Source organism: Trichosurus vulpecula, chromosome 6 (assembly GCF_011100635.1).
Source record: "Trichosurus vulpecula isolate mTriVul1 chromosome 6, mTriVul1.pri, whole genome shotgun sequence".
Taxonomy (NCBI): Eukaryota; Metazoa; Chordata; class Mammalia; order Diprotodontia; family Phalangeridae; genus Trichosurus; species Trichosurus vulpecula.
The window spans coordinates 78,932,043-78,947,109 of NC_050578.1; the positions used below are offsets into that span (position 1 = coordinate 78,932,043).

General features: G+C 38.3%; 1 protein-coding gene across 2 annotated transcripts in view; it reads right to left on the reverse strand.

Moving 5' to 3' along the window:
* Positions 1–4,649: 4,649 nt before the first annotated feature.
* USO1 (USO1 vesicle transport factor) overlaps positions 4,650–15,067 on the reverse strand; it is an 80,856-nt gene continuing 70,438 nt past the window's right edge. For both annotated transcript variants that reach the window (XM_036762942.1, XM_036762941.1), the window contains 7 exons: positions 12,888–13,026; positions 10,777–10,940; positions 10,134–10,223; positions 7,842–7,940; positions 7,061–7,168; positions 6,419–6,634; positions 4,650–5,833 (listed from right to left, as the gene is read on the reverse strand). In XM_036762942.1, the coding sequence (XP_036618837.1) occupies positions 5,672–5,833; positions 6,419–6,634; positions 7,061–7,168; positions 7,842–7,940; positions 10,134–10,223; positions 10,777–10,940; positions 12,888–13,026 (978 nt within the window). In that variant the 3' untranslated portion in view covers positions 4,650–5,671. The remainder of the gene's footprint in view (positions 5,834–6,418; positions 6,635–7,060; positions 7,169–7,841; positions 7,941–10,133; positions 10,224–10,776; positions 10,941–12,887; positions 13,027–15,067) is intronic.

Consider the following 15,067-nt stretch of genomic DNA (forward strand, 5'->3'; position numbering starts at 1 on the left):
TGTACTGGTACTGATAGGTCGACTTTTATCAGTTACTTGCTAATGATCCTGGCCTAAGTTACCAAGGCCTGGAAAGTGATGATCCATCTTACTCTTGATCTTGAGTAAGATAGGAACTTCTTGGAAAATGTACCAATGATGGCTTGATCAGTGTGAAAAATCAGAAAAGGTGGGGTGTTCTACAGCAACAAGGATTGATAGACAGCCCCCTTGCCTTCCATGCTAACAAACCTGGCAGAGCAGTCCCTTCCAGGGAGAGGCTAGCAGTGTGCAAAGCAGTTCAGGTAGTCTTACTTCTCACCTCTTGTCCATGTCCTACCAAAAATCCTACACAGCGGATCCAGTGCTCTTCCTCTAGATGTCTTCACATGAGTGGACACCAATGAGATAGACAGGTTGCTCATCAGTTCTCCCTTGCTCTTGCTAGATGAAGTCTCATTTCAGGAGGAAAAAAAGTGTCCTTGAGTCTCCCCATTTTTAATGTTTTTCCCCCCTTCCTAGAAATAGCTTACACTTGAATGTAGAGTGACATCATAGCAGTTTTTAGTATTTAACAGCAGTACAAAATGCAAATGCAAATGTGAGATCTTAAACTTATGAATGAATGCAGAAGGAAATAGGCAGAATTCAGAAAACCAAAGCATAATAGGGATGGAAACAACAATAAAATGAAACAGCAATGCATAATTATAAGAAAGAACCAAGCTTGGTCCCCAAAAGAGGATAAAATAAAGGTACCTCTCTTCTCTGCAGAGGTTGGGGTCCAGAAGTGGGTCTCTCTATATCCCATCAAATATTGGTTGATGTAATATGTGGCTCTACCATACTGTTTCCCCCTGCCCCCTTCTCTTTCTTCTTTGTTAAGAGATGGCCCATTATGAAAGGGAAAGGATGAGGATGTTATTTTGTAAGGTGATGTAAAAATAAATGCTTTTTTGGGGGGGGCGGACGGGGAAGGAAGGGGAACAAGACTTCTGATTTCATTAGTATAAGGAATGCCTAGTGAAAAAAAGGCCCTCTTCCAATTCAGACTGGCATCAGCTATGTAGTTTGTATTCTGGGAGCAAGAATTCCTAACTCAGGTTCCATAAATATCTAAAGGCATCCATGAACTTGGATGGGAAAAAAAATCTGTCTTTCCCATGTACTACTTTATACATTTAAAGACATTGTTCTGAGGAACCCACAAGTTTCACAAAACTGTCAGAAAGGGTCAATGATATACAAAAGCTTTAGAACCCTTGTCTTAGTGTTGGCTAGAGCAATGAGATGGTTAGGTTGAGTTGACCAGGGTCAGTGACCTAGCATGTGTTAGAAGGAAGAGGTCTTCCTGACTTCAAGATCAGCTCTCTACACACTGCCACGCCGACCCTCCAAGCCCTATCAATAAAAACAAGATAAAAATTATGATAGGGCACAGCAGAGTATCAGCTGATCCTTTGTATTCCTTCTCTACAGAACAGAAAAAGATATCCTTGACCAGATCTGATATTTTTATAAAAATAGGATTTGGGAACTTGGTCAAGTAGTATTAGAAAGACAATGAATTTTTTAAAAACAACTAATATTTACTCACATAAATTCTCTATTTTGCTAAAGAGCAAATTTTACAACTAAGAAAAATAGCTAAGAAAATCAGTTCACCAAACTGTAGATACTCAAATTTCCAATTCCCTGTTCCTGTGTTTCCTGTGCCAACCTACGCTCTCCTACCAAAACATGACCCTGTTTTCCCAAGCTCTCTCTGATGGGACCAATAAACTGCAGGGGGGTTGGGGGGGTGGGAAGTAGCTGTTATACTGCAAGGCCAATTCCATGCATTTGACTCTCTAGGCATCCTAGTTAAGGGACTGAGGGTGGGCTATGTAAATAGCTAAGGAATTTGTGGTAATAAGTTCAAATTTTATAATGTACTAATTATATAGGAGGAAGATTCCTCTGCTGCTTTCTAATAATGTTGCAAGAAGTACTTCGGACAAGAAAAAATGTTGATTGGGTTTAATTTTCTGACAACTCTGTTCATGTTTATAAACTCCTATTGGCATCAGAATGACTGAATGTGTGAGCTTGAGAAGATGAAACCAATCTGAGCTGGTTTCCCCACCTTTAGTCAATCCCTCTCCTGAGAGATTCTGTACCACATATGCACATTTCCTTGTTATCTTCTGTTGAGCTTATTAAAGAAGAGCTATTACTTGAGGGACAAGTAGTTCTTAAAGAACAAACTTCAATGATTAAGAGATATTGTCATGGAGAAGTTAATTGGTTCAAGGATCATTCAGGCCCACAATAAAACTGGATCATCAAAGTGGAAATGAAAACGTGGTTGAAAACCAAAAAACAATGCCCCAAACTGTCAAATTATTCCTGCAAAACAGACTAATCAATCCTCAAGGGGGAAAGAAAGTAAGGTCCTTCAGAAAGCTGGAAAAAAAACTTAAGAATGACTAGGAAAAATGAGCTGGGAACCATTACCATAAAGAAAAAATATCTATCAAAAGCAAGACAACACTTTGACTGGAGCAGTATAGATTAGAAAAAGGCAATTATCGCTGATGAAATTCACTTTTTCATTCAAGGTTTTATCAATATTATTGTCAGAAAAAGTCACAGTGGACCGGTAAGATCTGGATATCTTCAACAGACTATGGAACAACCACCTAAAAATGTTTTGGGAATTTGTTCTACTTCAATGAACCTGGCAGTCTTATCTCAGTTGAAAGAAGAGGGAACTCACATAAACTGAACTCTGGTATACTGAGAAACAGAATTATTCAAAAATCACAGAAATTCCCAAGTGGAAATGGAATACTGCAAAACAACTTTGCATGTGCATCACACATCACACACAAAAAAGCAATTTTCCCAAGAAATGGAGTTAAATCTACTTTAGTGCCTGAGAACTAAAACTGATTTAAATGCTAAAAACTAGGCTTCACAATCGAGGCTACACTTGGAAAAAAATGGACCGAGTGTTAAATAACTAATGTAATAAAAAAGCGTGGTTTCATGATGATTCAAGAATGTGTCAAAATCTTGTGAACTCGATGCCAACTTGTGTAAAACAAGTGAGTGTGGCAAAAGGGCAAACTGCATATTAAGTTTTTTGTTCCCTGTATTTATTTCACTATCCCAGTTAATTTGCACAGCCACTACAACATAAAAAAAGGTCATCCACCCAATCATCACTGAAGGACCACAAATTCTTAAAACAGTCCATTCCACTTCTGAATAGCTACAATTCGTAGCCCTCTCCGCCCCCCATAATAAGTCTAATAACATTACCTTGTCTCACTTCTCCTATTTGCCCCTGGCTTTGTCCATTGTGGCCAAGGAAAACAAGCCTTATCCCTCTGCCATAGCTAGATGTGTCGAGGACATGACAGCCTTTGAACACTGCGAACATGTCCCTCCAGAGTTTTCTCTGTCAGACTACACATACCTAGTTCTTCAATGGCTGCTCATGTAGCACAGACTCAAGGCTCTTGGCCATCCTAGCTGCCATCTTTCTTAAATGGTGGTACATTTTCTTAAACTAATCCTAATACTCCAGGTATGTTTTGATCAGGATAAAGTGCAGAGAAGCAACCACTCCTTACTCCTTAGTGCAGCCCTGAGACTGCCACATTACAGTGCTGACTCACCCTGGGCTCAAAGTCCACCAAAGCTCCCTCCAGACCTTTTCAGAAAAACCTCCCTGCTTTGTATTCGGATAGCTGATTTTTGGAAAGCAAGTATGAGACTTAACATGGATCTCTGATGACTTTCATCTTATTTGGTTCCACTTACTGTTCTAAGACGTCAAAGTCTTGTTGGTTTCTGGTTCCATTGGATGGTTTAGTTCCATTTATGAGTAAACTACCTTTAATGTCATCATGAAACCAACACCTAAATGCCAACAGTAATCCAAAAGGGAGTTCTGATTAGGGATGGAAGGAGCATACATTGTGAAGTGAGAGGGCAGACCTGGATGAGGTGGGGAGCATCTTACATTTGTGGGGTGGCATGAGGGAATTAGTTATCTGGTAAGCACAGGCAGGAAGTAAAAGGGGGTGAGAAAGGATGGCTGGAAAGGGAAAAACACAAATTTCCCAATTTTACGGAACGTCCTGGCAGCAACTGGTGAGAATCAAACTATCCGATTTTGTTGGAAAGGTCTTAAGATCCCAGCTTTCCCGCTCTCTCTAATCTAGCTTAGGATCTCTAAATTCTATCACTAGCCTTTCTTTCCTTCTCACTGGCAAGAAAAAGGAAGGAAGAAGAAAAAGAGACGTAAGTGTGCATGTGCTTCCTCCCAACCAGTTTAACATCTGATAAGTCAGTCAATATTTGTTAAGCACCTCCCATGTGCAAAGCAGCAGCCTAAGTCCCGTAACACAAAGAGCAGCTCTCCATCTCAAAGATCATATATTCTGTGAGGGGTTATGACATGTGAAGAGGAAAGTAAATCAAGATGATCTGAGGAGGTAGCAAGCATTAACAACCAGGAGGGAATCAGGAAAAGCTTCCTAGGAGTGGGAAGAATGCTAAAGGCCTTTTGTCATGATTTCATATAAAAACAGAGAGGAATTTTGATTCAATTGTGAAAAATAAATACAGCATTGCTCAAAATCTAAAAGGAACCAATGATAAAACAAATGACTATGGACTTAAGTGAACATATCTATTTTTATTACCAAAACATGAGAATGACATCTTTTATTGCACTCTTTAAAACTCTTATACTGGTCAAACCTATTTCAACATTAATTCAATTCAACAAGCATCCTGTGACTGCCTTTTCAGTGTGAGGCACTGGGTGGGTGGTAGGATGTAGCTAAAAGAATAAGACCCAATCCCTGCCCCCAAGGTGCTTCTTGTATAAAAGCCAATAAATTACATCAGAGGGGTTGGCTTTTTTTTTTAACTCAAGAACATGGAACTGGTCATGACAACCAGCTAACTTGCACTATGGGAACTGTCAGGGGTTGTTTGTAACTGAGGTGTTCTGCTTCACAAACCACGCACTTTGCAGCCTGCAGCTTCTACAGACGTACCCCTGCCTCCTGGTGCGTTGGGCTCCCATCTCTGCAATCATTCTACCTGCAAAGGCACTCCCCCTACACTGCTCAACGTTTTTATTTTGGGAGTCACCGTTAGTGAATCGGCCATTTCCCCAAAATTACCCTGCTCCTGCTCTTAAAAGAATCCATAGGTTTAGAGTATTACCAATGCTGACCACGGAGGCCAAGAGCTCAATTCAACATGTTAAATCAAATACATAAGCACTTAAAATCACAAGTTTCAAAATAAAAAGAAAGATGCAGAGACTTCTGTAAATGACCAAGGAACTAAGGCAAACTGTACGGCTACCTCATGCTTTGAACGGTGTATTTTTGGTGTCTAAAGCTAAGAGATGGTCATCTTCTAAAAGAGTTCAAAAGAACTTAAATCAAACAGAGTTGTGTGTTTTACCCATAGTTAGGCCTTTTTCTTTTAAAAAAAAAAAACCAAAAAACAAAAAAACATGGGTGGCTTCATTTCAGAAACACGGCAATAGTCTTTTAGTGAATGCTTTCCATTTGCTTCCTAAAAATCTTTATGATGTATGGAGACAGACCAAAGTATTGTCTTTGAGGCTCCATCTTAAAAATTACACGGTAATCTGTTATTTCTAGAGATACTTTAAAGCTTAGGCTGACCCCTCCACTACTTCATTAGCATTATGATGATCATCTTCATCATCACTGTTGTCATCATCGTCGTCATCGTCGTCATCAACATCATCATCATCAATGTCATCATTACCAGTCTGGTCTCCAGAGCCAAGCTCATCCTCATCTTCATCTTCAACCTAAATAGAAAAAAACCTTCACTTAGCTTGGACCAAATAACACGCAAATCTTCATTTCTCGGCCAACGAATGCCATTCCAAATGCCCCGCTTATCTTTACTTCCTTATTCTAATGACTTAGGTAACTTGTGGAAAACAATCTGTGGGCCAACTTAACAGAGAGCTACTCTTGCATAATAAAGACTATCATGAGAAAATCTGAACAGGAACTAAAAAGTGGTAGCATCTTTGTATTGTCCAGTGAGTAGTTCCTGCTAACAGAACAGCAGCCAAGCCAATTCACCTTACTAGAAATAAAATACTAAAGTTTAAGTGCATTCAAGAGAGTTAAACAAATCCTTAACAAAGACAATACTTTCAATGCAGGAATATGTGCATTCGTACAGAAGGTTTAAATTTCTAAAACATAATAAAAATATTAAAGAAATTATATTCCAGGCCCATCTATTCATGATATAGTTAGCACCTTCAAAGTAAAACATTTCTAAGCACCTTACAAAGAAATGTATAACCAAGCATGTATGAAATACAAATTGTGGAACAAAATCTTTGGGAGGATAATTCTGCAAAAATACGTGGCCTTACCGGGTGACCAAGTTCCTTGAGTTTGCTTTTTAATGAAATTATTTTCTGATCTTGATCAGCCAGCAGCACCAAGAGGTCATCCTGTTCTTTGCTAGATTTTGCAAGTCCCAGCTGCAGTTTGCTCTTCTCATTCTGTAAGATTGCAATGGTGCTGTTTGATGAATCCAACTGCTGTTTTATAGATGCTTTTTCCTCAGACAGAGCTTTAACTTCATTCTGACAACAGAAATGCTCAAGTTACTTACTTGAAAAGAACACTCACATGTCAGCAGCACGTGATGAAACGGTCTTTTCATTCAAACCCACTACATCCATTTCAGCCTCAGAACATGCAAAATTACTTTTTTTTTAAAAATGTATCTTTTATATGCAAAGCATTTATATGCCATCATCAAGAAAGCAATTTTTAGAAGCTTGAGTTGCAATATTTCCATTCAAACTAGAAACAGAGCTAGAGATGACACTAAGAATCAGGCCACAAAGCCAAACCATACATTCCAACAGTAAATGCTAACAACAACTATTTGGCTTCCTCCTACTGTTCAGAGTTTACTTTCCCACACACATAAAACAAAGTTATGAATGCACTCCATGTTATATTGTAAGATATTGTGTGTGAGGCATGGAAATGATATGACCAACCTTTAATTCCTTAGTCTCCTGAACCAATGCGGAGAGTCTGCCCTCTATGTCTGTGGGCTTGGCTGCTGTTATGGTGCCATTGTCTCCTGATACTGGAACAGATTTAGCCTAAGAAGTAGAAATTGAATTAAAAAAAAAAGTTCTAAAAGTCAAGCTAGCAATAGAAAAACCCAGACTATTAGGCATATAGTTCTCATTTCATTTTGGACTTGAAATTTGGTTTTCAAGACTAGATAAAACAGCTCTCAAATAAGACTGCTCCACAAACCAAATACTGTTTTATGAAACGAATGACATTTGGGGAAAAGCGTAAAGTGCCTAAAGCCCTAGGTATCATGAACCAAGGAACAAGGCAACACAGACACGCTTAAGAAAATAAAGGAGACAGGTCCGGGAAGGAAGGATCAAAGTTGTTCCGAGTTGGAAGTGTGCTGTAACAGTGCCTGAAACATCAGATCACAGAAAGGTGGAAAGGCTCTCAGTGACTGTGCTGTCCAACACCTTCTTTTGGAGACAGGGACTGAGGATCCAGCAGGTCTCAGAGACTGACAGACCAGGGCCTTTGACTATAACCTGGGCTCTTTCTGCTACACCACAGCACCCTAGGTCAGTAAGGAAAGTGTGTGGAAGGACTCCAACTGATGAATTAATACCAAGATTCTACCAGGCCATTGTGAACCTCCACTTTATGGCAGGAGAACAGGCTGATCATCCTCAAGCAGCCCAGTCAGTCTGGCCCTAGCTTTGCTCTTTCTGGATAAAGAAAACAAAAGGAACTTACAAATGTTTCAGTTTTCTGTAATAGCTCCTGCTTTTCCATCTGTAGTTTAGAGATCTCCATAGACTGCGAGTTTAGCTGAGCCCTGAGTGTTTCAACTTCCTTCAGAGACAAAAGTGGCAAAAAACCATTTTATATTTATTTAGAAAACTACAGAGAATCAGCAAAGAAACTGAGACAATTGATAGCTTTGGTCAAATGAAATTCAAAAATTCATCAAGACTGGTATATGTGACAATTATATTAACAATATCTTGTATAATAATACAGTATCTTGTATTAATAAAAATGTTAGTAAAAATACCAAGACACAGTGAAGCTATACAAATATCACTGCAGAACACTCATCAGAACAAGACATGACAAATAATTAGAGGGACATTCGTTACTCTTGGTTGACCCACAGCACTGTAATGAAAATAACCATGCTACCTGAATTCATTTACAGATTTACTGCTAGACCAATTAAACTATTAAGTTCTTAATAGGGCTAGACAAAATCAGTTTGGTGGAATACAGGGTAGAGAAACTTAGAGAAATAATGAAACAAGAATGAAAGAGGAATAGGAAGGAATGAGGGAGGAGTCCCAGACCTCAAATATATTACCAAAATACAAATTACAGTAACCAAAACTGCTTAGTACTGGTTAAAAAATAGAAAAGTAATCAGTGGAACAGAATGGATGGGTAAGAATCAGAAACAATAAAATTCAACAGCCTGGTAAATATGATAAACCTGGTAACACAGATGGTCCAGGGAAGAACTTCCCATGTGACAAGAACTGCTAAGAAAACAGAAAAGCAGTTTGACAGAAATTATATTTAGGCTAATGTAACATACAGCACAACAAGGCCAAAATGGATCAGAAACCTGAATATAAAAGGTGACACGAGAAAATAAATTAAGAGGATATCTCTTAACCAAATGAGATATAAAGATGACAAATGATAAAATAGGTAACTTCATTTACATGAAATTAAAGGGCTGTTGGATGAAGCAAAACCAATGCAGCCAGGTAGGATAAGAAGAAAATGTGAGGTGAAAAAAAAAATCTTTACATCAAAGACTCTTTGGTAGGGGTCTGAAAGCAAAGACAGCTAGGGAAATAACACAAATATGTATGCAAAAAGCTATTTCCTTAGAGATAACTGATCATCAAAGAATGTGAATAATATCCTAAAAAGAATTACAAACTATTAAGAACCATGTGAAATCTTGTTCTAAATCACTAATAAGAATAAAAATGTAAATTAATATAACTTTGTGGCTTCACAGCCAACTGATTGTGAGGACAAAAGACAGAAACGGGGGTTGAAGAAGACAGGCACGTTAACATTTTAGTGGAGATGTGAAATGATCCCAACCATTCAGGAGAGCAATTTGGAATTATGCTTTACAAAATAAACTGTCCATACTGTGACACAGAGATCCCATTGCTGGACATTTTAAAAGGAAGCCAAAGATAAAAAGGCAGCTCCCATATACATGAATATATTTATAGCAGCATTTTCCGTGATAGCAAAGAAGTGGAAAGGAAGTAGCTGTCCATCAATCAGGGAACGGCTAAAACAAGTGTGGTACGTGACAGCGATGGACAATCACTGCTTCACGAGATACAATGAGCATTAAGAATTCACAGAAACACACAACTAGAAGGAAAGTGAAATAAGTAGAATCAGAAAAACAATATACTTAATAACTAAAACTCTGAAGCAGTATTATCCATTTTGATAGGAATTTCCAAGTTGCAAAAGACTCCATAAAAAGGAAAAAAGTTTATTTTTCGTAAAATACTAATTTTATTAAAAAATCAAAATAAATAAAAATTTATTATTTCATACAGGCATCTGTTTAAAATATTGACAAGTCTGCCTTTTCATTTATTTCTTTGCACGTGCTCAAGAAGCATGTTTTTTTGAGGCAGGATGAAACATGGGGCATAAACAAATTGTTTACCAAGATTATTTATTTCCCACCAAGTAATTATAATGAAAAACTGGTCATGAAAATTAGGTAAGATTTACATGTTAACACAAGCCACTGGTAACATATAGTCATGCCATATACTTGGCTTCTTTTAAAATTTAATGATACTGCATAGTCTGGGAATCAATCTAGGTAGAGATTAGCATCTTTTTAGCAAAAAAAGAAGTAATAATACTCATAAGGACTCTAAAAAGTGTCAAACATTAAAGACAAAGTTTTTATTGCCATTTAAAAAATTCAGATCAGACTGATGATAATTCAGAGCAATTATTCTAATTATGGACAAAGAAAAGAAAGCACAAACTTACCCGTTGCAGTTTTGTAGTCCGATCGGGATCGCCGTCTGGAGAAGTCTCTAGAGACTGTTCTGTTTTCCCAGGCGCTAACTGTGCAGTCTTCTACAATAGCAAAGAAATAAACTAGGAAACTAAACCACAGTGACAGGCAGTAAGGTAGAAAGAATTCTGGATATTCTTTCTAACCCTAAGAAGACCAGGATTCTAGGCCCAACTCTGTAATTAACTGTTTGACTATGGAATCACTCTGGGCCTCAAGTGTCCAGAGAGAATGGATGGTTCTGGTCTCTGAATAAATCACTTCTATGTACAACATTATATTTTATCCTACTCTAATGCACTGGGATATTTGAAAATATAAAGCTAGACACATCAAATATATTTCATTGAAGCTGATATGGAAAATCACTTCATAAATGACCATTAAAAAAAATCAAGACCAGCTATTCCCTCTCATTTTAATACACATGACTTACAATTCATGTGAGAGACTAATTATAGATTATATAAATATATCTGGGAAAGAACAAGCTCTTTACTAAAGCAATACATAAGGTCATATGAGAGGGATAAAGAAGCAGTAACAGTAAAATTAAAAGAAGGACTAGCAACTTTTGTTTTTTATAATCTTGTACTCTGAATGTTCGTATCTTACCAAATTTTCAATCAAGGAGTCCTTTTCAGTCAACTGAGCTTGTAAAAGTTCTTGCTTATTTTTTAATTCTTTTATCTCTTCTCTCAACCTGCTAATTTCTTCTGGCTGAATGCCATTCATCTGAGCTCCATCACTGTGAGAACCATGATGCTGATTGTCTTTTCCTATTAGGCATGCATGAAATATGATAAAGTTGGCATTACTGGCCCTAGAAGATCCAAACACACATATATCAAAGCAAAGACAAAAGTCTGTGTGTGCCCTCCGAGTGCTAGATAATTGTGTCTCCTGTATGGTACCACCAGAGGTTTTACTGCATGTAATATATTTTAATTTAATCACAAAATAAACATTTACATGACTAATCACTACTTCTTGTCTCTGGTCAGCCCATTACCAAATCTACTAAATTATATTATCACCTCAACCACAATGCTCTATCCTCTCCACAATAAAATACTTAGTCAAATGCTTTGCAGAAATCCAGGCGCGCCATGGCATTTCCTGACTGACTACTCTATTCTATACATTTAAGACATGACAACTCATTTAGCATGACCTGTTTTAAATGAACTGCAGGTTCTTAGTGATTACTCCTCAGTTTTTTTTTAAATGTTAACAAACCATCCCTTTAATAACATTCTAGAAATCTGGTTGGAAGTACAGTCTAATTCACCAGCCTATAGTTTTGGAAGACAGGGACAAGTATTTGCCTGCTGCACCTTTAGCAATCTTGATGATTTTTCAAAGGTCACTGATAACAGCTTACTAAATGTTTCTACAATTGTAGCATGGGATCTTGAACTCATTGAAGGCAGCTGCTTACTCTCTTACAATCTTAAATCTCTGGGTTTCATCTCCTCTGTAACCATTTTTGTTCTGTCTTCTTCAGTCCTAAGATCATTATTCTTGGCAAAGAAAATAGTGGACTAAAAATGCACCCCTAAAAATGCACCCACTCTAATCATCACCTCTAGCTCTAATTGTTCCCCCACAACTCCCAATTCTTCATTTCCAAACAGTCTGATGGACATTTCAACAGACAGCCTACCTACAAGTTAAATTCAACATATACAAAGCAGGACGCCTATATTCCTCAACTGCTCCCCTCCCCCGATCCAATTCCCTTCTGGAGTCATTTCTGGCTCTTCCCTCTCCCTTCCACCCTTCCCCAATCCAATTAGCTGCTCAGTCCTTTAAAGTATACTTCTAAAGTATCTCTTGTTTCTGTCTCCTTATATATTTCTACTACTACTTTTACTCTGCCAGCTCAGCTCATTTTCCTCTTTCTCTGACTACCAGAACAGCTTCCTAGCCAATCTCCCTGGAGAGTGAGTCTCTGATGAAAGCCTTAATATTGCTAGCAAAATATTCATCCTGATGTACAGGGCTGATCATATCACTCTCTCCTTAAATACCTTCAGCAGCTACTCCCTACTAAGTGAAACACAAGCTCTCTAAGCTAGCACTGAAGACTTTCCATAGCTGGCTCCAACCTATCTTTTCTGGCACATTCTGGGCCCTTTATATTCCAGCTACATTGGACTCCTCACTCTCCCTTTATGGTGTCCTAGTTTCTCTCACCTCAGAGCATCCTTTCTCGTGTATCTACAAGATTCTCTTCACATTTCCAACTAACATCACTCTCCTGTTTCAACATTTCTTCATGAAGCATCTTTGATTCTAAAACAAAAACTGCCCCTTTCTCCTCAAATCTCTTCTAAGACTTCTCTGTATGTCATCATATTCTAGAATGACAGAGTTTGGGGCTTAAAGGACAGGAACTATGTCTTCTTTAATCTTCATATCCTCAGCAGCTGGACAGTACCTTACAAATAGCTGGTATTTAATTTCTGGTTGCCCGAGGCAACTCTCTAAAATGTCAAGTTCTAAAACAGCCACCAACTCCAAGTAAGGCATTTGCTCATGTGGAGTTTCCTGCTCCAATAAAGATTCCCCCATCCCCAAGACTTTCATTTTAAAAAAGGCTGGTCCCCTTTTCTGTGACTCAGTCAGCGAATGAAATCAATGGGCATGGATATCTATACAGAAAGCAGTGCACATATACAATTCGTACGTCTCAACCCAATGCTCAAGTGGGACTGTGGTACCTAGCTGTACTTTGAGGAGATTATACTGGTCTTTGTGCTGCTGGATCTGAGAAACTTGCTGTGTGACGGCCGTCTGCAGCTGTTCATTTTGACATTTTAGGGTAGAAACCTGTTGTTTTAATTCCTCAAGCTGGCAATCCTATGGAACAAAAATAAAAAGCATGTCTCAGGAGAATGTACATATCAATGCATCCATCTAGTCCTCAAGACAAGGTGGCATGAAGCTGGAATTAAAACAGTGAGTCCACTTGATCGAAGTCCACAGTGTATTCTATGGGCATGCTCATTTGCACACATGTATTTCCACACCTGTGGTATCCCTCCCCGACTCTCCTCCCCACCGCCCAGAGCTCCTTAAAGGTGCTCTAACTCCTGACTCAACACTTCCCACATAGGAGGCATTTAAGAAAAGCAATGTTGGGTCAAATTTAACTTAAGCATTTGCATCCTGTGAGAAAATGCAGAATGGAGATTACACTTGCTTTGCTTGGCCTCTAGGGAATACAATGAGGAGGAAGTTTTAGGGATGTGACTTCAGTTTGATAGAAGGAAAAATTTCCCCTTTTGGAAGGAGAAAAGTAGTCACATAAATAACTGAGTGGCCCAAAGAGGTAAGGTGTTCTGCCCACCCCAGAGTGAAATCGGATCACCACTTGTCTGAGGACTAAGCAGAGGGGTTTTCTGTTTCAGAGGGGCTAGACCAGATAATCTCAATTTCCAATTTTGACATTTCCTCACTCTAAGTAACATGAGAAATCATTCTCACTCCTTTAGAGTTACAGATCATAGTTTCAGCACAATAGAAATGTTCACCCTAGTCCCATGGGTAAACTAGCTATCTGATAACATACATTCATTAGATTATGTGTGCAAGATGTTGATGCAGGCCATTAGCACAACACCCCCCCTCCCATTTGGTAGAGACTGGATAATTCAATATTAACAAACATTTAATAAGAAACAACACTTTAAAACATGACAATGCTTATTAACAATCCCTCATGTAAGGTGTCCAGTGTGAGTCTATTAATAAGCACTATGATAACCTCTAATCTCACAACTTTAAAAAACAAAGCTAATAATACTTTAATGCCCAACAAATTGTTAAAATGAAAAATTTATCATTTTCCCAAACTTTTTTTAGTGATTATAAATATATAAAATGTCATTTTCTTCTTTCTAGTCAATTACTTATCAGCTCCAAGTACAGGTTATACATTACAATCCAAGAATCTTTTCTCCCTTGTTCTAAGGTAATTATCTGACACCAAAGAGTACTTAATGATGTGCAATAAAGGGAGAAACATCTTTTCACTTCTGTAATCTCACTGTGGTTTGAAGATTGTTGGGTCTAAATCACCATCATCTAAAGAAAATTCTAATTAATTTGATTTATGGAAGACTACTGAAAATGTAAAGTCTGAACCTGAAAGATTATATTTATACTCTGATTTCATATCTGGTGTGGAGGGCAGGATGTCAAAAGTGCAAAAAAAGTCATATGCAAATAGTCAAAAACACAGAATAATTTGACTTGCAGGAATTCAAACTCGTAGAGCTCTGTCTACCTCTGTTTTGACGTGGTATTTGTGGCAAGCAGCACATAGCCCAGCTGATGGGGAGGAATGGGTCATGTCCTTTCTAATGTGTGTATGTATCTATGTGTGTGCATATATGTGTGTCTACACACACACACACACACACACACGTAGTCTGTGCTATTCATATTACAAAAGAGAACTTGTCCAACCTCCCTAGATCAGCTTCTCAACAACAAACCTTCTAAACTGTCTCTCCATGATCTCAATAGAAATCTGTTCCCCCTACACCCCAAGCCTTCTGATCTGCAACCACAATGAAGATGCCCTTTCACTTCCTAACTTACTGCAATAAAAATCAAAGGCAGAACAGCAGTAGAGTGAACACCAGCTCAAGGTTAGGGTTTGGTTCCTGCCTCGGATGTCTCCTCCATGAGTGGGACGCTGGGAAAACCTCACCTTCTCCTGAGTCTGTTTGCACATGTGCAGGTGAGAAGGTCTGACAAAGCAGCCCCATGTCCTCTCACACCTAGACTTAAGAGCCTACGAACTAGGTCAGGATTTTGGAGGTTGTTTTCATGACAGAGCTATGTCTAATTAGTTTTTCTATCACCTCCAAATACCTAGTAGAGTATTCTGAAC